The sequence below is a fragment of the Perca flavescens genome, chromosome 22 (genome assembly GCF_004354835.1).
Source record: "Perca flavescens isolate YP-PL-M2 chromosome 22, PFLA_1.0, whole genome shotgun sequence".
Lineage (NCBI taxonomy): Eukaryota > Metazoa > Chordata > Actinopteri > Perciformes > Percidae > Perca > Perca flavescens.
Genome location: NC_041352.1, coordinates 16,628,011 through 16,649,942, shown reverse-complemented (window position 1 = coordinate 16,649,942; position 21,932 = coordinate 16,628,011). Strand labels below are relative to the sequence as shown.

Below are 21,932 nucleotides of genomic sequence, written 5' to 3'. Positions count from 1 at the left end.
TTCATTGTCTGTGTCTTGTAGCTCTGAGAGAGGGCCTTTTAATGTTCAAAAATGGTCCAGGGTGTGCACTTTTGGATACATTGTATTTTCTTTTAATGTTTTTTTTTTCCTTTAAATACAATTTTTAAATATCAAATTCAGTGTTTCCCACAGATTAGAAAGCAATTTGTGGCGCGAACGGGGTGGGGGGTGGGGATGGTGGTGTGGGGGGGGAGAATACTTATTTTTGTAACAATCACAAAATACTGTTGGATGCTATCCTCCTTTCTTCAATGCCTAACAAATCTATCTCTAGCTCTCCCTGACCCTGTCATAGATAACTAATTACACTGGTCGGACTGTTCAGCTCTGTTCCAGACTTATAGCTCCGGTTCAGGCTGGTCCTCATCCTCAACACTTTCCTTTTTACAGTCGCGGAAAATACTTTTCAATACTCCTCTGGATTGAAGCAGCAAACATTCAGTGTAAGAGTAAAAAAATGATATAACATTATTTATAATAAGTTTATTTGATTCATTGCTGCTATATAGTGTTTTGACCTCAACAACCCAACTGCATTTTACCGCAACTTGCGACTAGTTACTTTCTAAAGCGGGCACAATCGCTTGTTTGCTAAGAGTCGGGTCGGGACTCCAACATTAACACACTGACAACATTGTATTCAGTATATAAAAGAGTTTTTATAGCACTTTTTAATGTGTGATTGTGTAAAGGTGTTCACGAGATACCAACCTTTCGTGAACTTGTGAATTTCGCCAGCCGTCTTCTCTCGTTTTGATGGAGACAGACGCTGTGTGTACGGGGGGAGGGGCTGTGTGTGTATTTGTGTATATGTGTGAGAGACGCGTGAGCGACAGAGAGATGGAGGAGAGCAGGGAAAGGAAATGCAGCTGAACGAATACGCTGCGTGTTTTAAATAGCGTTAAAAAAAAGAAATTAATAACGAAACGCGATATGTGGCGGCTGGTGTTGCTTGTATGGCGCACCGTCACAAATTAGTCCATGTGTGGGGAACACTGTAATTGGGCAATTTTTACTGAACTTGAAAAAAAAAATTTAATTCTTCTATTTACTTATTCTAATAAAACATTTGCTATTTCTGTACGGATTTCTTTTCAAGACTTTTTTCTTATAGTTACATAGGCTTCACACACACACACACACACACACACACACACACACACACACAACTGAAAACCACAGGAGATTCAAAAGCACTGCATTTGAAAGACTGTGGGAGTAAATTATACCACTGTGATCTGGGCCATAGATTACACTTTAATAATATAAGTATCTAATTACTGCCTTGCATCCTTCACGCCTCTTCTGCACTCCTTAATCATTATCGCCCACTGGCCTTTTAAAACACAGATAGTACGCAGACTTGTGTGTGTCTTATGTGTTCATTTTATATGGCTATAGTGTAGTGTATACACGGGTTTCTGTGTACAGGGTGGCAAGCTGCATTTAAGTGCCATCTCCTCACTAACATGTTTCCAGGGACCTGCAGACCAGCTTTTTGCCCTGTGCACCAGCCGTGCAAAACACTAATAGAGGTCAGAGTCGGAGCAGACACACTGAGCTAAGTGCCTGCGTAGGGCTGAGCTGCAACGGGAGGAGGTAGAGTTTAAACATGCAGAAAAAAAGCTTTACAAAGAGCTGTTGGCTAAATACTTAATGTCAGAGTCTAATATAGCTGTGTCTGTGTGTTTGAGAGACAGGGAAACCACAAATGATGGAAAAGTGACAGACAGGACGATAGGTTTGACTTGCGTCTAGTGACGGTGCTGCTTGGAGAGGTGGTAGCACTAACCTGATGTTCAGACGGCGCAGCATGGGATGAGCAGCCGTACCCAGCAGCCAGATGGTGAAGCTGACCAGCAGCAGAGTGGTGGTGAGGATGGTGCGCCTCACTTCTGTGGATGTGTCTCTCAGAGCCAGGCTTAACGCTACAGCCCCCCTGAAACCTGAGAACAGAGAAGACCTTTCTGAGCAAAGGGCTATATTACTGCCATCCATCAAACCACCTACCAACCAATTATTAGAAAAAGGCAGGAGCAAACTACCCAGTTAATAACTCTGTCCATGGGTAACAGAATACAACCTATCACTATCATAGACCAGCTGCTCACAAACAAGCAGCACCAAAACAAACTTCTAGATTGCTGTACAGTGGTGACATAATACTTAAAGCCAAAACAATTCCCAGAGCAAATCCTTTACTGCCACAAGGAACAGATGGGGGAGGTGGTGGTGATGGTGGGGAGTTTTTTTTTTAAAATAGCAAGACAAGGGCTTTTTACAAAGAAGCCTTCTTATGTAAGAGGTAAAGTGGGTCAGCAGCGAAACATGCTGTTGCTGCGCTACTCGGATATCCCTTTCTCCTGCATCATCAAACCATTCAGAGCTTCAACCATTAAACACTAAAGTGAGGCGATGCCTTATTTAGTCTTCTGCAAAATACAGATACAAAAATAGAAAAGGATGAGTGAATTATTAATATATATCTATTATTATAAAGCCTTAGGATGGCACGTCTTTGTGTCCACACCATAGACTGTTAATATTAACGGACAACGCATCCGGTTTGACGAAGTGCTGCAAATGCGGAAGTGCCTTAAACCTGCATTCTATCTGAATTCCAGCAGGGGGCGACACGTACGGTTGCAAAAGGAGGTTGGTTTCTTTAGAAGTCACTTTATTACTCATTTATTACCTCAGTAAACATTTTCATAATGAGTTTATGGTCTCAATCGCTAGTTTTAAGTCTTCTGCAACACAGAATGATGTACATTTTTTTAATTATGGTCTCGTTGATTTTAAAATCGTCGATAAAGAAGGGGGCCTTTTAGGGCGTGGCTAGGATGTGATTACCGGTGAAAGTGTGTAACGTAACGTAGAGTGTAAGCAGCTCCTCCCTCTCGTCTAAAATCGTCACATCTGCAACCAGGATGTCTGCGCCTGTAACGGCAAACTCGGCGACGGATAGCAGATCTCCACAAACCAATGGGTGACATCACACATGCGCTTCCCATTAATATGCAGTCTATGGTCCCCACAACACACACACACACACACAAACACGCACACACACACACACACACACACACACACACACACACACACACACACAACACACTGTACTTTCAGCATCCTCACTAATGCCATAAGCTGCAGGCACAGTGAAGAGAATGGAATAATTAAAGAGTTTTCATAGGGTAAATTAGCTTCTTGCAGCAATAATATTACCAACCCAACATTTATCAATAGGTATCAAGAACAGTACCTGCAAACATCATGAAGTGCTGGAAGGGGCAAGGTATCTTGGTTGTGCGTCCCAGGTTGAGGAGGAATGAAAAGGGGTAGATGTTGCAGGCTCTTGATATAAAGATGGAGATCTGTTCATAATGAGCGCAGATTAAGGAGAATACTTGTGACTAAAACACACACACACACACACACACACACACGTTAAAGTACACTTATGAGTCAACATGTTGCCATGGGAATTTGGATTCTTTGCATTATACTAGAAAAACTGATATATTTTTGTCAGAAATGCATGCATGCATTCAGTTGCATTTAAACTGTTTGAGATTAAGTCTGCAGTCAGGTTAGGTTCAATTATTGATAAATTGAGTTAAGGTTTTGCTTTTGTAATTTATTCTAAAAGAATACCCCTGGTTGACTTCACATCGATCCTTTTAATACATATCAGACAAAATACAAAATTCCAGACAAACGTGCTAATTATATGCAAGATCAGGCTGTAAAATTACACCTATGAATATCAACACATGTGCACACACATAACAAAATAATCTCTGGATATTTTCTTTTTAGCATGCAAATACAGCACTGTGGCACCATGTCGAGGCATGAAGCCAATCAGGCTCTGCCAGCTGTCTCTGCCCTCCACACACACTTTGATGTTTCACATAGGATGGGACTGAATGCTAAGTGTCCTGGGCAGCAGTTTGGGAGAGGATATCTGTACAACTATCAGGGACATAGCTGCTGTCCTGGATACACTTAACATCTTTTCTGATACATTTAGGAAAACGTACAGCAGCCCCATAAAACCTCCGAACCTCATATGAGCCTGAGTGCAGCCTGAGATTCTCCGGTAAGTTCTTGTTAGTGGTACCCAAGTCTAAGTTAAAAACCGGAAGAGGCCGGGCTGGAGGAGATCAAGCAAGCTTTTTAAACTTTTAAAAAACACTTCTTTGGAACCTCTTTTACTTTTGATGCATAAAAATCCTCAATGCACATAGATACCCCTGTTTTAGCATAATTTTCTACAATAAGTAAATATGATGCCTGCAATAATAAAGGGACCAATATTTTAGGCAGGGGACCAAAGTCTGACAGGGCTATTACTAAAACAGAGCTCCCCCGCACCCTGCAGTCAATATTAGATCTCATGCACCCTATGGATTTTCAAAAGCAATATCCTGCTCCCAAAAGCAGTCATTTCTATTCATCAAAGGCCTCTAAGCTATTTGAATGGAGGTAATTAAGCACTTTCATCTCAGCCTCATTTCAAATAAAGCCCATCTCCATTGTCACTGGCAAAAGGCTGCAAGCTACGGCGATTAAAATCTACTGCGTAACCAAAGAGCGATTAACAGGCTTGAATCACTGGGGTTATTTCATTTTTATAGACCCTTTTAGAACCGTACAAGATGACTTTGACCTCCATTTATTCCTGTTTGTATTTCCGGGTCAGCTTCCAGTAGGTGCAGTTTGCCAGGCTCAAAGCTCAAGCCAAACATTGTCTCCCTGGCAGCCCCTCACACTGAACATAAGAGCATTGGAAAAAGAATCCGCTCAGTGGACTCTTTCTCTGGCTCCTTTGACCCTATGGTGGAAGATGGATTGTAATAATAATTGCTGGCCATCTGGGCACTGGACTGTGAAAGAACAGCCCCTTGGAGTGCAGCCACTAGAGTCTCTCCTCGGGCATACGCTATGGTCATGCCAGCTCTCCGGCAAGGACAATTGTAGCCAGCAGTCCATTACTACCCCTCTGTTCCCTTCAGGAAGTAAAGCTGACGGATACAACAGCAGCTGTGAATATGAACCATCTGTTATGATAGTATAACTTTAACATGTATAAGTATCATTAAGGGGCTGATGGCTTTTTGATAACACAATCATGTTTTGTAGCTGCTTTGCATTCTGGTCTGCAGACACTCCAGTCAGAGAAGAAACTAAAGGCTCTGACACACCAACCCAACAACCGACCGTCAGCAGAAAAGGCAGTCGGACTGATCAGTCTCCACGAGTTGGTCAAAAAAGTGCCTCGGAACACACTGAAGCGACGCCGACTTGTGCGTACATTTTGCATGTGCGCGATAATACGTCTCCATAACAGCAGGCGCCGCTAATCTGTATTGTCACCCAAAAAATGAAAACCGGCAGCTGATTGGACGAATGCGTCACGTGGGTATGGCTTCTCCCGAATTTCAAAGCCAGACCGTAATGGAAGCTCGTTCAGACTACGATCTCGTATTTTACGAAAACAGTTCACCGAAAAGTGTTTCTGAAAACATTTTAAGCGAGAAATAGGCCATGCAGTTGCTGAATCTGTCTTCATTTCAGATCAACAAAGGTCAGTTTAAAAGGTTTTCATCAGATTTTGAGAGGCGTTCGTCACACTCATCCCGCTCGTCATTTCCGGTAATTGGTCATTAAGTCCGACAGCCCACTGGCCGATTTAACAAGGAAAATTGGCCCAAATGAAGGCCGATGACGACGGAACACACCAAACAGACTCGGGTCACCGACCTCGCCAGACTGTCCGACGGACGATAATTAGGTTGGTGTGTCAGCGCCTTAATGCATCTTCTGGGATGGATTTCTGCCGGCATGGTTTTTGAGTCTATGTGCAATATTTTAAGTCTAAGCATTTTTACGCCCCCAACTTGACCATTTACTGTTGACTACATATAAGGTACAGTCAAACTTGTATCAATTAATCCTCATTATTTTTTGGTATTATTTAATAAATCATTTAGTTAAAAAATTGCTCATCATCCCAATTTCCCAGAGCCTAAATTGACGTTACATTCGGGTAACAGTGATATACAATTGACAAAAACAATAATCCTTACATTTGAGAAGCTCGAACCAGGCATTTTTGCACAATATATGACTTAAATAATTAATTGATTATCAAAAATCTTTGTAAATGCATTATCTGTTTCTACATTTGGTCAGTGAATGAGAATAAGATAAATATACTTTGCATTTATGTGCAAATATGTCACCAATAGCTGTATAACAGTGTTAAAAACATTTTAGAGTGGATTGTTGTTTTCCTTGACGAGATGGGAAAACCTTAGAGAACAGAAGAAACTTCTTTCACTGGAGATTCAAGAACTAATAAGATTTAATCTTCAACCTCAAAAGGGATATGGGGCATAATCCACTACAAATTAAAGTACTGTAAGCTTATTTAAAACAGGCAACCATCTTTATTCCACTGAGCTTTGCTAGAGAACGGAAATCAAGCAGCAGTAACAATAATCAAGGACCAATTTAAATTTGTGTTTCATAGGCATTCCTCAGAGCAAATGCTGCACTGCAACATCTTATTCTGCAGAGATGGGGATCATGAGAGACCGACTGAATGGCATTTGCAGAGCTCACCGGATCAAACCTGTACAATTTAAGTGCTGAGGTTTTTTTAAAGGACTGGGGAAATTACTGCACTGCAGCAGAGAGGCAAGGTAGAAAACAGGAAAACCACTCTGGTCAAATAAGTGGCAGATGATTGTGCAGATAAGGATTATGACAGAATGTAGAAAACACAGAACAAAACGGAACAGAACATCATTCCTGGGGGTCTGAGTGGGATCCAAAGCCTGCACAGCAGGGAGGGAAGATGCTCCGTCATTTAGCAGAAAAGGATACAAATGCCCCAGTAATGAAGAGAGCTTTGAAGACGTGAGGAAACGTCAACAATGCATATCCCATGTAGCTGAAGATGAAAATCTCCCCCAGGAAATTGAAGACTTCAAAGAGCTGCAAATTATAAAAGGGATTGAGAGGATCATGAGGGAGAAGGTCATCCGAGATGGGGAGGGGATCAGGGTGGAGGGTGTGTGTGTGTGTGTGTGTGTGTGTGTGTGTGTGTGTGTGTGTGTGTGTGTGTGTGCGTGTGCGCGTGCGTGTGTGTGTGTGTGTAGTGGGGTGACAGTGAAGGACTCGGATCATATCTGAAAATGGGTAAACAGGCTTAGATTTGCACAAACACGACAAATCCAGTGTTGATGTTATTCCCTGATCCTTTGCGGCAGCAACTGCAAACATCTACAGCTCGAGGCCTTAATGTGGTTGCATGTAGCACCAGACATGTTCTTGTCATCATTCTTATGTGACACGTGCTGTTTGTGCAAATGTGTAAAGAGTAGCTTTCTTGACTTAAAAAGACCAGCTAATAACTTGTTCCTTTCTCATGATACTTCCTGATAAAGGAATATTACAACTCAGTCCTACATGTAGTGATCATTACAGGAACTGCAGTTCCTGTAATGATCCAGGCCATATCAAAGTGCTTGGATGTCATTTACTTTGGATAAAAATTGAATTTGAATAATTTTAATGGGGCATTTCTGCATAAGAAATCTAATATTTATTACGGTCCTTATGTTGTATCTGGATGTAATTAGAGCAGATGTTATGATTTCATTAATGACTTATTATTTTCTGTTTTTACCAGTTAAACCAGCTTTGCAGTAAAGCTTGTGTAAAAAGCTATCTAATTGAATTAATGTACCTTTTCCCTTAAGCGTCTCACATCACAGGGACAAGAGATGCCACAGAGAAATATATTTCTCCTTCTTCTAGCTATTCAACCAGTGTCTGCATACACTAAATCATTTTGTCTTGTCCTTTGAGCTGCAGCTGCATGTATAAATCATAAAGATGTAGATAAAGGCGTTCTGACAAGTAAGCATACTGCACCATACACATGCATTGACTACTGCATAGCCAATCCACTTTATAGGCAAAGGCTTCAGCTGTGCTGCATACTGTAGCCTTTTAAAAAAACTTTTTTGTGATAAACAGTTAGCTCCACTGTGGCACAGATAATGAATAATAAATGCATATATGAGTATATTTGCGTACTTCTGATTTATTTGCTCCTCTGTGAAGCTTGCCGGTACAGTATGACAGCGTGCTGGCCTCCATCTGTGCTCAGCCTATTAAGCAGATAGTGGAGACAGGCCTCCCACACAGACACCCACTGGACAACCAGAGCACTAGTGGCAATTAATGATTGCTTGTACATGCACACCAGACACAAACATTGGCATCGAAAGGCAATGTGAACAAAGTGAGTAAACAAAAAAAAATGCTGTTTGAAAACAATAGTGAAATAAGCCTCAATCATCCTCCATGAACCCACCTCCTTGGTCCTGGTCCTACCCTGGGAAGATAAATTGTGAATCGTGTACCTTGCCTGGCTCAGGCCACAAAACAGCACCGCCACAATACCTGAAAGATTAAAAAAAAAGAAGAAAAAAAACATGCAAGTGAAATTAATGAAAATTCAAAAAAGGGGAATAACAAAATAGCCAATAAAGTATTAAACATCCATGATGACATCTGTTAGTTGTAAATGTGAGCATCACCATTTTGTGGGAAAAACTCATGGAGGAGTGTTCTATAAACAGGAGGGAGTTAAACAATGTGCTGTATCTAATTAGTACAAAGTATGCAAAATTGCTGAGACATGCACCTATTATGTAATCAGCAGGTTGTGTGTATGTTTGTGTGCTGGTTAACACACAGAGCCTTGGGGCCTCTCATGTTGTGAGTATGCTGTACGAGGTTCTTCCATTGTAGGAAAGTTATTTGTCAAAAGAATCTTTGTCTGCGTGGTTCAACCCAGCATTTTTTAAATCAAAGCAACTGACCAGATATAAACTTCCAGTTTAGCTCAAAAACATGATTTTAAATTCAACCTGGACATGATGATTAAACAAAGAGATAGATTAGCAAAACAAATGCATGTAAGCATTTACCAAGAAGTCCAAGAACTCCATTGAATCCTCCTGCGTGCAACTACTTTTGCATTTGAGCGTATAAAGTATGTGACACCAGATCAGACCGACCCAACCCATTATCCACCCATTGTCCTGGTTCCACTGGAGTCCAGCTGTATAAACAGCTTAGTCAAAATGTGCTGTCCAACCCAATTCAAGCATCCTCATGTTTCTGGCCAAAAACGTTACTTCCATTTCTACTCCAAAGACATGAAGCTCTGGGAATGATAAATGCAAAAGAATGACATCATCGCTGTAGATCGTGCCAGATGCGGAGCAGCAGAAATTAACAAAAGGCAAGTAAATGTCAAGCAAAAATACACAATGGAAAGAAAGGCAGCTCTACAGAGAAAGGAAACAGGGTGGACGGAGTGATTAGGGCCCCTGCTGGTAAAGAGGAGGCTGGCTGGAGCAGAGAGCTGGAATTTGAAATGCATAGCATAAAAGGTGGGTTGCTGCCTCACAGGACATGCTTGCCTCGTTGCAGAAATTCAATTTCACATTTTTGCTCCCTCTACTTTGTGAGAGAATCACAGAAGATGGAAGAAAATGTGAAATGACTGTGATGGGGAGCAATACTTAGAGGACAGAGCTGGCAGTAATAAATACGGCAGCAGAGAAAATATAGCACCTGTGGTTCAGCCTGCTAAGTGAAGCCAGTCCATTATTCTTTTTTCACCATCCGCCTTCACACTAGGATGCTGACCTGTACATGCACTATACTAGCTCCAGTAATCCCTGTTCACAATGTTCTTACCAGACAAAGTCTAATGGAGCATGCCTTTCTGGATTTGGTTCCATTTGGTTTAGGGCTTCAACATCCTCCTTTGTTTACTTACTGACGGAGGTAACACATCATCCACCACCCACATAAAGACTCCTCCACTCGGGGCACTTGGTAACAGATGAGATGCATCCCATAATGAGCAGTTGTGAGGGGCATAAGATTAATGACAGCAGGGCTCCCTGCGAGGCCGAGGGTCGTTAGGCACACCCTCGCTAAACTCCAGCAATTAAAAGAGACAGAAAGAGCCTTGATTACCAAAGGACACCAGGGAGGACTCTCATCGCTCACTGGGTCACTCTGTATGAGGTGCCGCTTCACCCCAAATGGTACATTAAAGGCTTTTGACCACAGTGGCACTCCACAGATTAGTTTTCTTGGGTCCAATTTTGGACAAAGAACATCGAAGATTGCAATAGGACTCATTTTTAGATTACTGTGACAAAACATCAGCATCAAAAAAGGTTTTATAACACTGCAGGTTTGAAGTCGAAATTTTACTATTAGCCCTGATATTGCAATATTAATATAGTACAGAAAAGTAACTGAGGCTCTGCATCAGATAGTACTGAGAATCATTGCCCTTGGTTTTCCTGCAGTGTGTTCCTCCCACACTGGGCAGCATTCAGAGTGGTGTACTTTGTAGACAGGGCATCTAGGTCCAATGGACAAAGGTTACACTATTTCATTAAAACCACCTCCTCCTCCTCCACAGGCCACAGGGAGTACTGCCAAGTGGAGAGCTACAACATCAACTAAGTGAGTGGAATTCCTCTGACACAATCAGGGCAGGAGGAACAACAACACTTATTTGGGCATATGTACACTACATTGGTATTTCAGAACTACATTACGACTGGTCGGTGAAATAATAGATGAAGACAATTCCAGGCAGCTGTGCCAAGTAATTGTTGTTTTCCAAACACAAGCTACCCAAGCTTCCATATGCTATGAATCAGTAAAGTGAAAAATCTAACAATGTAATAAAAATGCAAACTCCCTTTGGTGATAGATAAAGAAAACAGATGCAAGGTCATGTATCCATATTTACATGGGACCTTGACTTTCCAGGAAATCTGTGCAAACAGCTAGGGCAAGAATGCTATTATGGCTTGCTTGATCCGTGGTGCTGTTTCGAAACAAAATATACAAACATGCTCAGACAGAGGAGGGTGGACACCATTTTAAAATGAGTTATGGGGGTTGAGACCAAAATGGGATTGGTACCTACAGTTCTCTGTAGAGAGGAGATGGCTTAATACTTTCTCATCTGTACATTATTGACTCGCTAAAACGCCGGACTCTCAGAGGGTAAGGCATGTGTCTAATACACACATGCCATACCACACTGTTTATTTAAGGGAACGGCCTTCCTCTGATGCTGGTGTGGATTTTCATCTGTTGCTGAGAAGGGAATTGTGCAGATGGTCATGTCTGGACAGCGGACAATGTGCGCACATCATTTCCAGGTTTGTGGAGTACCAGTGGCCACAGAGACGCATTGAAGCAGCAGAGCTTGCCAATCAAACAGATGCTTGTGCCACTGATATTGTGGAGGAGTGAGCGAGTCAGTGCATGCACTTGAGAAGGGACGTCTGAGGGGGAGGGCAGCAGTCTGCTAACAGGATTTGTATTCTGTCTGACCTCCAAGCTACAATCAGCACTGAGACACACATAGACACACACACAGACACAGACACACACACAGACACAGACACAGACACACACACACACACACACACACACACATCATATAAGTCATACAGCACTCACCTGAAAGTCCACTAGCTTCAGCTGAGAGGAAGCTGCTCCAGGACAACAGAAAGAAGACAGATGTTTCCAGCAGTGGATTCTCACATAGCCGAGTGAATTTGGTGAGGTAGAAAGAGAGTTAAGAAGATAATCATACACTGCTTGACACTTTGCATCAGGCTAATACACGGTTGGAATTGCAATACAAATGTAAGCCTCCTGTGGCAGACTACATGTACCGAAGAGTGCAGTGTTTCTCTGCAGCCTCAGTGAACAAAAAGCAACTGCAGAAGCCGCTCACTAAGCCAGGAGTCTGCCATTCGAGTAACCCACTGGGTCTTAATGAGACCCTTACTGTGAGTTCTCCTGCAGATAACAAAGTCCACATCCCACTCCTGCTTTCTCACTGTCCCACATCCCCTCTGGCACAGCTTCCTTGTAAAGCAGTGTTCCAGAAAGAACAATACACACTGGAAGTTCAGTATTTGTGATAGTCACAGAAAATGAAGATGAGTCGGTTTAGGTACTGTAAATACCACAATAGTAGGTATGCTAATTGTTAACAGATTGCTGCTCTGCATTCCCAACTCCCTCAAATACCCCCTTGTCTTACAATAATAAATACTTTCCTTCCCAAGTTTGATTGTTTTTGTAATTAACAAGGACAGGTACAGCAAGTAATTAAAAGATAAACAAGCAACTCTACATCAAACTGAGTCCCTTTAAGACACTGTTTGAGGAGACAGCACAAGAGAGCAGGTTGTTGCAGTGGTTAGCATCAGCAAAATCTATTAAATGCTCATTGTGCTTTGCTCAAACTCAGAGATTAGACACTGTAAATAAGAGCTGAGCTGTGCCCCAAACCTCTCATGACACATTCTCATTTTTCATCTTATAATTAAAGTTCAGAGGGAAATGCTGGACAACAGTGCAAGTCCAGACTTCATCAGAGGCTACTGGCTTGATTGACAACCTCTCCGCAACCATTAATGTCACAGGAGCACTTTAGACTTACAGTAGTTGCGTTTCTTTTGTTTAGGTGGTACAGTAGGGATTTGTTAGAGAAGCAAATACCAAGTTGAGGAAGTGGATAGATTGCAGCGGATGCTAAGATGATAATTGAGTTGGGGGTGCGGAGCCAAAGATGGGAGGGGATGAAAGGATATGAGGGCTGTTATGACTGTGAATATGAAACCCAAGAGGAAGGAGCCGGCAAGCACTCCAAGAAAATAACCAACAGAGAGGAGGATGGCATGGGGGTCGAAGGTGTGTCCTGCACCCATCTGGGTATAGGTGGTGATGGCACTGGAAGACAAATTGACACATGAAAAAAGAGACAAACTGCTATGGAACAAAAAGAAGGCAATAGAACAATTACGGCAGAAATTAAAATGAGTGTTACAGATGCTGAAACATTAAAGCGTCAACATGGTTTATGGCTCTGAAACAAATGCAGTCATCAGATATATGGCCCACTTGGTTCTTGGTGTGAACCAGTCTGCAGCAGTGAACATAACTTCACATACTTATTATGCTGAGCTAAGCCTTTAAGTGCAATTTATTGGAGTCACTCCTAAGAATACATGGCCTTCTTTAGAAGTTAAATCCTTCCATGAAAAACAATCCATTTTGAATTATTTGCCTGAGAGACATCCCCTAGTGGTTATTGGGAAATACTATTGTTGTTCACAAAGAAAACAGCATCTTGCTATTCACACCTCTATAAGTATTTACTCTGACGGGGGAAGGGGAGACTTCCTCATGGAAGTCATTGAGTGCAAAAGAGGCCTCACAGAGAGGAGAGAAGGAGGGAGGGAAAGAGAGAGAGAGAGAGAGAGAGAGAGAGAGAGAGAGAGAGAGAGAGAGAGAGAGAGAGAGAGAGCCTGAGGTGAAGCAAGCAGAGACAGGCACCCATGCGAGTGGCTGATGGAGCTGGCTGCCTTTGTGGGATTACATTTCTTGGCCCACCACAGATCCTCCCATGTACACCCTTTATACTTTGGCTGATTTAAATGAATGTCAAACCATTGAGTCAGCAAAACAATGTGAAAGTGGGGGATGTTGTTTTTGCTTCCTACATTTAATGGGACACACACTGTGATAGCCAGGGTAGTTTTACTAACATTACATAAACTAACTTTATACTCCAGCTACCATGAAAATGGTTTGCTGAAGAACCTAATGGTGTCAAAAAAAATGTGAAATGACACATGAACCCGTAATGTATCTCCACTTTTCATGCTGTCTGGTTGAAATGAGCTAGCACACACCACAACATGCCTTAATCCCAATGGCAAAAGGGAAAGAATCAATCAAGCTGTTGCTAATAAGCTCAGCAAGCTGAAAGAGGAAAATCTAGTATCCCCTCTGTGAAAATAAAGACTCCTGTTGTGTTAGCACATTACATTTGGCTACTAGTCCCTTGGTCAGTTTGACCCTCTATAGACTGTATCTTCAGGCATGTCGAGCTATTAACTCCCAGACAAAAACCTCAAGATGTCAACACAGGACCTGGTTGAATGGTGGCTGGGTTAGGACTGCTGGAGCAGGAGGTTTAGTGCCTGTGAGAGGGCACATCAGCGTAAGGTTGAGCTGCACTGGGAGCTTGTTAAAATTCCAGTGCCAGGGCGCCGCGTGGCTCACTAATAAGGGCCAGCTTTGTGTGTGGAGCCAGGGCAACCGGCAGGCTAGCGAGCCAGTCAAGTGACAGGAGATGGCATGAAGGCCGGTCACGCCACTCCAGGAACAAACACAGCCCTATCTGAGTGTTTACCCGGGAAGACGTGCAGGCTCCCTCCTCTGCACTTCAATGTACACAAAGACAGCAGCAACGGCGTGAACACAACTTTCTGCACACTCGCCTCCTTTTCTTTCCATCTGCCTGCCTGTATGGGCCCATTTGTGCAATCAGAGAAAGAGATGCAGGTACAGTACATGTGATGTGTCGTTCTGTGTGAATACAATATGCAAATATGAACACATATCTTGTCCCATCTACCTCCATTTTTTTATTCTGCCTGCGTGGCCATGAATGTGGACCTGTGTGAGTTCTCCCCTCTCTCTGTCTCCATCTCAGTGCTCCAAATCTTGCCATCTGTTAGCACGTCTACTTTGTTCACTAGCAATGCGTAAATAGAGCAGACAATGACTGCAATGTGTGTGAGCAGGACACACATGCATATGTGGGTGCAATGCTGGAGAAAGAGGTTAAAGTAGAGGAAAATTAATGAAGCATTTGAGATGCATGAACAAGGCATGGCTGCATCATGGCTACTTCACTAAGCTTCCGAGGGTTTTTATGCTGTATTTTGTCTAAATTTGACAGTAGCTGTGTTAACCGAGTTTGTTAGCTGGGAGCGTGTCTCTACCCTGGTAGTGAGTCTCTCCACTGAGTACTTTAATGAGATGCTGACAGTGCCAGGGGCAACTCACTTACGCAGTCCACTGCATAGCATCCGAGGCACTCATGTGGTTTTGCCAATCACACCCTTTCCTTAAAGCTGGCAGCATCCATCCAGACCCATAATGCTAATTGGAAAAGACTGAGCTCCCACACAATTAAACCTAGAAATAGACTTTCCCAGTTTTTCCCTCCTTTTCAATGCCCACCTCTCTTGCTTGCCTCTGCTTGTCCATGCACGTATGTGTTTTTTCTTTTCTTTTGTCTGTTATGTAACCTTGTCTATGTACCTTGTCTGTTTGTTGTATTTATGTAACAAAAACTGTAAAGCGTCTTTGAGTGTCTAGAAAAGCACTATCAAAAATAAATGTATTTTTATTATTCGAAATAGATTGCATTGCGAGGGCAGAGAAAAATCCTAAAAACAAGATACTCACTGTGTCAGGACAATGGCCACAGCATCATTCAGGACACTCTCGCCGAACAGCAGGGTGAGCAGATCCGGGTCCACACGCAGCTCTGACAACAGGCCAAGGACTGCAACTAAAAAAAAACAAGAGTTACTGCTGCTGAAGACTGCAGGAAGCGCAATAATTCCTCTGTTAAGCACACAGCAAAAGTGGTGTGGAGTATCACCTTTTCTGCTACAAACAGGAGAAGCCAAGGGAACAATGAAACAATGAAAGCTGACAGAAAATGTCAGCACATTGACATTGCTGGAAAGAGGATTTTGACACTGACCTAGCCAGAGTCTCTAAACCAAGCAAAGACTTGTTCAGCCCCAGCTTAAGAAAATACACAAATGCTTTCAAAAGGACAATATTTATGTCTGCAAAGGAAACAGAGCAGAACAAAATTGTAATTGTATGTCTGTCACTGTTCTTTTTCAGTAACTCGTTAAGAATAATTTACATTATTTGACACTGCAGTAGCAAACTCAAGATATCTGGAGTGTGTTGTTTCTTTGTGTGTACGATGAGATTGTGATGCAAGTGCACAGGAAAACAAAACATTAAAATAAATTGCTTGCCTTCGTATACTGTAGTATCATTGAATGAATATACATTGTGTACTAAAAAGAAGCACAAATCAAATCAAAACAATTATTGGACACTACCTCGCATTTCAGTCTAAGTCTTAATGCATCAACACTTCTTTTTTAAGTAAAAGAAAAACTGCATGTGTGACTGTGTATTTTACAGGGTACATTTCCTGTTTAAAAATAACTGTAGTCATAACATGGCAATCTGTGATCTGCTGGCAGCAGTAGAAAAGGCAGAGTAGAGGAAATAACTGAAATGCTTGTTATGATTTGTATATATTGGTAGTTAATGGCTGTTGCAAATTCCTTATTGTTATCCCTCTAGGTGTTTAGTTGTTTCATATGTGTTCGTTGTGTTTGTTGAGCATGAATGTACTTAGAGTTTATTTGTGTTCATTAGCTTAGAGCATTACTGCAGTTTTCACTATAGAGTGAGATAACTAGGATTGTGGGAATCTTGAGAGGAGGCTGGTGGGGGAAAGGGGGAGATTAGAGCTAAGATGCTGCAGCTGATTAAAACATCCAAAAGGAGCCAATTACAGTCTAATGTAGGGGAACTACAGGCAGAACTCCGTGCTTAAAATAATGTAAGATTTATTAACCGGTCAGCAACACAAAGAATTCCTTCTCACATAATTCAGTTTTGCATAATGACTAGGGGTGTACCGCTTCACAAAATTCACGGTTCGGTTCAATACGAGACAGTGATGTCACGGTTCGGTTTTGATACAGCAAAAAGAAAGAAATGCCAAAGAAATTTACTTGATTTTTAAATTTTTTTTTACTTTGAACAATGACCCATCTTCTGGGGTGTATTCTTAGCCGCATATAAAACAAAAAACGCTCCTTTAAAAAAAAACTACATGTTACAGTCAGGTAGCTTGGTGTAGCCCTTGACGTCCAGCCGTCTGCTGTCAGAGCAACAGCCGGTGCTTCGGACAATTGGTTCTCTATTTGGGCTTTTGTTTTTTTGTACAACGCAGGAATTACGGTCTGGCTGAAATGGCCTCGTGAAGGACTAGTGTAACGGGGCTCAATTACATTTACCATGTTCATAAAAACCTGCGTTTTCCACTATAGGGTAGGTTCTCATATCCACGGCTATAAATGTACCAATCGCCACAGTGATGTCTTTTGCCCTGTTTGAATCAGCTGGAAGCTGCTTAAATGCTGCGGGGATAGTTTGTAGCGTGTGTGTTGCTTCTTGTTTTCGTCTAGTTCCAATTATTGACACAATGAGGTGATGTCGGCGTAAATGACTTGACATCTTTGTAGTATTCCCACATACCGTTGTTTTTTTTATCTACCACTCTCTTGCCATCACCCTCATAACTTACAGGGAAACCAAAGTGGCTCCAAACGCCAGACCTGTTGGTTATTGGAGGATCTTCTAATTCTGGTCTGGTAATAGTCGCATTTAGCTTAGAAATCTAGACGCACCCTAGCGGCAGCAAATTTAATTTGCAGCCAGGGGGGTCTAGGCACTCTCCGTTGGCTTGCGAGCTGGAAAAACCAAACTCTGGTCAGGCCAATCACATCGTGTATAAAGTCGGTGGGGGGGCTGCTGCTGCTGCTGGGAACAGCAGTCTTTTGGAAGACTTGGAGTTAAGCTTTTCTTTGAGAAAAGAACGGAACTGAAATCATTCTTTAAAAAGGAAGATGTTTTTCGGAGTTTTGCTGACCGGATATGGCAAAACGTTGAATCTATCAACTAGCTTCGCTACCTTCTTCGTTGCTCTGCCTGGTTGTAGCGCTATTCTATTACGTGCAGAGGGAATTTGAAAGACAACCGTTTATCCCGCCCCTCGGATTGAGCTCCGTCAATGGTGAGTTCCCGGACCCAACATCTTGATGTGGGTCTGGCTTGTCAGGCTAAGTCGCATTAACATTACTAGCCATATTGCAATGAGGTAGTTCAGCGTAGCATGCCTGACTGGAGTAGAGTGTTTTTCTTTTGGAGTGGGAGGGGCAGACAGCACATTGCCTGTTACGTTGTTTGGGCTGCCTTGTTGAATGCAGCGGCTCTGACACCATTATATTTCACACAATTTAAGCTCTTTCCTTCTAAATGAAATAGGATTAGTCCAACGAATCGTTCGGTTTGTAATGTGTACCTAATCGAAAGCCTCGTACCGAACGGTTCAATACTTTATACGTGTATCGTTACACCCCTAATAATGACTTAGAGTGGACATGGCAGTTATGAGTGTGTTTGTATCACATTATGATTGAGTGGAAAGCAACACATAAATGGTACTGTTCACAGTTTACAGCAAACATTTTGAAGAATTAAATCAATCTAACCACAGCTATTTATGAATATCAACTATGATAAGAAACACACATCAAATGTCAAATTGTTAACTATGATGAGAAATAGCATAGAACACTGCTGTTTAGTGTTTCTGTACATCAATGCCAAATTATCACAGGGTTGAGACAAATACAGATGTCTGGTACGATCTAGGGTGAGCCGCAAAGTTTGACTGATTTTCCAAGTGTCTATCCTAGCCTCCATCTAGCTTAGGAAATGTTGTATTGTTTCCAGAGCTGAGAAGAATGTATTTCTAGTAATAGGTCAAAGGCAGTTGCTGCTTGCTGTGAGTCTTATCAGTTTCACCAGCACTGAATGGAGGGAGTCCCCAGCATTTACAGTAACCTCTGTAGATGTCAACTCTTATGTGATGTCACGGTGTGAGTCATCTACAGAGGTTAAATGCTGGGATCCCCCAACTAATCAGTAGAGCTGATGAAACCTCCTAGAGTATTCCAAAACCATTGGAAGGCTATACAACAAAAACCCTAATTGCTTTTGTTTAAAAAAGACATGATTTCAAATGGTTGCCATTGAACATTGAAGTTCTGATTGAATTAATCATACAATTTATCTACGTCTCTTGTGCCTTTTTTTGTTTGGTCCCTCATGACACCATTTAATTTGTCTTCCATGTTTGATTCGTAATAAAAGGCTCAGAAACTAAAGTTGATAAAACATTTGCTTGCATGCTTTTGGACCATCTATATCTATCTATCTTCTATCTATATATCTATATCTATATATAAATTGCAGGAACGTCTGTCTGTCTGTCTGTCTGTCTGTCTGTGTGTGTGTTATGTGCATATCTCTCAAACCGTTAGTCTGATGGATTTCACACTTGACAGGTGTCTTGCTACGGGCACGAGTAAGTGCAGTGCCAAGTTTGACGTTGTTTGGATTAGAAATGCAAAAGATATCGCTGGTAAAAGAAGCACACATTGGGCCCTATCTTGCTCTCGGCGCAATTGCCTTTGTACACAGACACATGTATAATTCCTATTTTGCACCTAACGCACAGCGGACTTTTCCCTCCACAGACGCACATCGGTAAATTAGGGAATGTATTTGCGCTCCAAGGGGCGGTTCAGCGAAAAGAGGAGGCGTGTTCAGGCGCAAACGTTCCCTAGTGCTATTTTGCAGTTTCAGAAAACAATTCCGCCATAGACCAGGAAAAACCTGGTCTAAAGTCAGTGGCGCTAGTCTAAAGTCAGTGGTGCGTATTTCAGATGCTATTTTAGGGGCGCATGCTTGGCCATAATGTAGCGCATAGCCTACACTTTGCTTCTCTCATCTACACAGACGCAGCAGTTCCCATCTGGATCTGGTCCGGGAGTGGCAACGAGCGATGTGCTCCTGGTCGAGCGGGTGGACGGAGATGGAGTGGGGGGAGGAGTAACGGGCACAACAGGAGCAGGTGGTGCGTTTGGAGGCCCACGCTCCATGGCTGCAGCAATCCTCTCCAGACTTGACGAGATGCGCCCGAGAGGAGCAGCATCCCGGACGCGCCAGGCAAATCCGCCGTCATAATAGCAATCCGCCATGGAACAAGCGCGCCTGCTCTTAAAGGGAATGTGAGATGACGCTCTGATTGGTTTATTGCATGTTACGCCCAAACCACACCTAGCTACTTCAGACCAACCCATTTTAGATTTGCGTCGGGCGCAAGAGTCATTTATCCCGCTGGTATAATAGCAACAGCGCCCGCGATCCGCCCACAAAGCTACTTGCGTTTCACGTTTGATACTCGCGTTTCAGATCGTTAAAATAGGGCCGATTGGCTTTTGCCGCTCTAGCCGCTGGCCACTCCCCCTCTCACACCTCACACTGCACACTGACTGAGCTCAGCGCAGGAACGGAGACACAGAGGGTCGAAGAAAGCAGCTAAAATGGCAGCTAAAATGTGAAATACACCTCAGACCCACAAAAATGTGCAAAGTAGCACTACTTTGGACTGTCTTTGACTTTGAATAAACAAACAACAATTCCCGAATTTAAGGACGTTTCCGAATCCCAAACATGCAAAGCACAACCAGCTACAGACAACAGGTGGCAGACAGAGCGTGATGCCACTTATAGGCAGGCAATCTATCTAATAAAGCGAGACATATCTGTATGTATGTGTTTCCGTGTAGGTAACCTGCAAATCACATGTAGACGCCACATGCAGAACGCGTTACAACAGCGGGGGGTGGGGGGTGTTACAGCCTTTGACTCTTTTCCTGCATTTATTATGCACTTATATCAATTAAATTGCTGTGAGCTGGCAGAACATAACGTAATCTCGGAGATTATTCCTTCACAGCGCTGTGCAACATCTCAGAGTTGAACCGGGCAGACACAGCACCCTGAGTCGGGTTAATTAAGTCTACTGCTAACTTACAACACTAATAACATTACCGGCGCCAAAATACCCCCGCAAATCAAATCCCCTACTTCACGTTAACCGTCAAGCCACTAAACCTGTATGGATGAGCACCTCTGCAGTGTTAAATTCGTTAACGATCATACGACACGAGACAACACCCTCTCTCTCTTCGTCATATGTAGAAAAGCAATTTCTCAGCTCATTAATGATGAAATTCAAATTTGTGGTGAAAAATACAAACAACTTATTACTCACTTATTTATACAGCTGAATTTCTCAACACGCTGCATCCGTTTAGAGGAATACGAGCTGAACTCCACAGTGAGTTCACCAACAGTAAACATCGAGCGGAATATGCTGAGCATATGAATGAGCGCATGCACACACACACACGACTTGCTCAGCACTGCATGACGGCAAAGTGTTGACACTGAGTGACAAGGAGAATACTGACATTGACGAGGCGGTGACGGCCTGTCGGCTTAGCACTTTGAGACACCTCAAGTATCTCCTGCGAGATATCGGTTGTATTGTTTGCTCTATGTTTCCTGATACTGTATATCAGACTACATTAGATTAAGATTACATTATTATTATTACATACATTAGATTAGATCACAACATATCATATTTGATAGACAGATGAATACATCGATAAATAAATACAGTAGACAGACAAAATTCACTGGGTCAAACCCTTTTTTAACTGCCACAAGAGATACCAGGTAGGGTTTAAAACAAGCAAAACAAAATTCTCATATAACAAAAATAATGTCAGATATAGAGAAAGACCACACAGATGGCATGGACAGGCAAACAGAAAATCAGAGCGGTGCCATTCTGAAGGCCAGACAATATCATATTCAAAACAATAACAGCTCCCAGTAAGTTAATATTCCACCTGTTGAGACCAATATGCAAAAAGAATCCTATAAATGAGTTTCAGGGAAATTTGTGATATGAATAATGAGGGTGCTCTGATAGCGGCGTTTAGCCCTTTTGTGAATACCAGGCCAGTAAGGGCATCACAGCCAGTATAGGACCAGACTGATAATAAGAGCAGTAAGAGAGCAGCCCCAGGACTTGTTATGACAGATCTGGCTCTTTGGTCTTTGACAGGTTTAGAGCTCTTCCTGGTCAGGGAAAATCCTTTATCTGGAGAGGCTGAGGTAGACCCTGGAGTCAGATTCGTTCCATCTCCACATTCCCATAATAA

General features: G+C 42.5%; 1 protein-coding gene across 2 annotated transcripts in view; it reads right to left on the bottom strand.

Annotated features, from left to right (window-relative positions):
- LOC114549439 (sodium/hydrogen exchanger 9) overlaps positions 1-21,932 on the bottom strand; it is a 68,824-nt gene that overhangs the window by 30,567 nt on the left and 16,325 nt on the right. For both annotated transcript variants that reach the window (XM_028569743.1, XM_028569744.1), the window contains 7 exons: positions 15,430-15,535; positions 12,759-12,897; positions 11,614-11,719; positions 8,417-8,505; positions 6,919-7,029; positions 3,287-3,398; positions 1,814-1,967 (listed from right to left, as the gene is read on the bottom strand). In XM_028569743.1, coding sequence (XP_028425544.1) covers positions 1,814-1,967; positions 3,287-3,398; positions 6,919-7,029; positions 8,417-8,505; positions 11,614-11,719; positions 12,759-12,897; positions 15,430-15,535 — 817 coding nt within the window. The remainder of the gene's footprint in view (positions 1-1,813; positions 1,968-3,286; positions 3,399-6,918; positions 7,030-8,416; positions 8,506-11,613; positions 11,720-12,758; positions 12,898-15,429; positions 15,536-21,932) is intronic.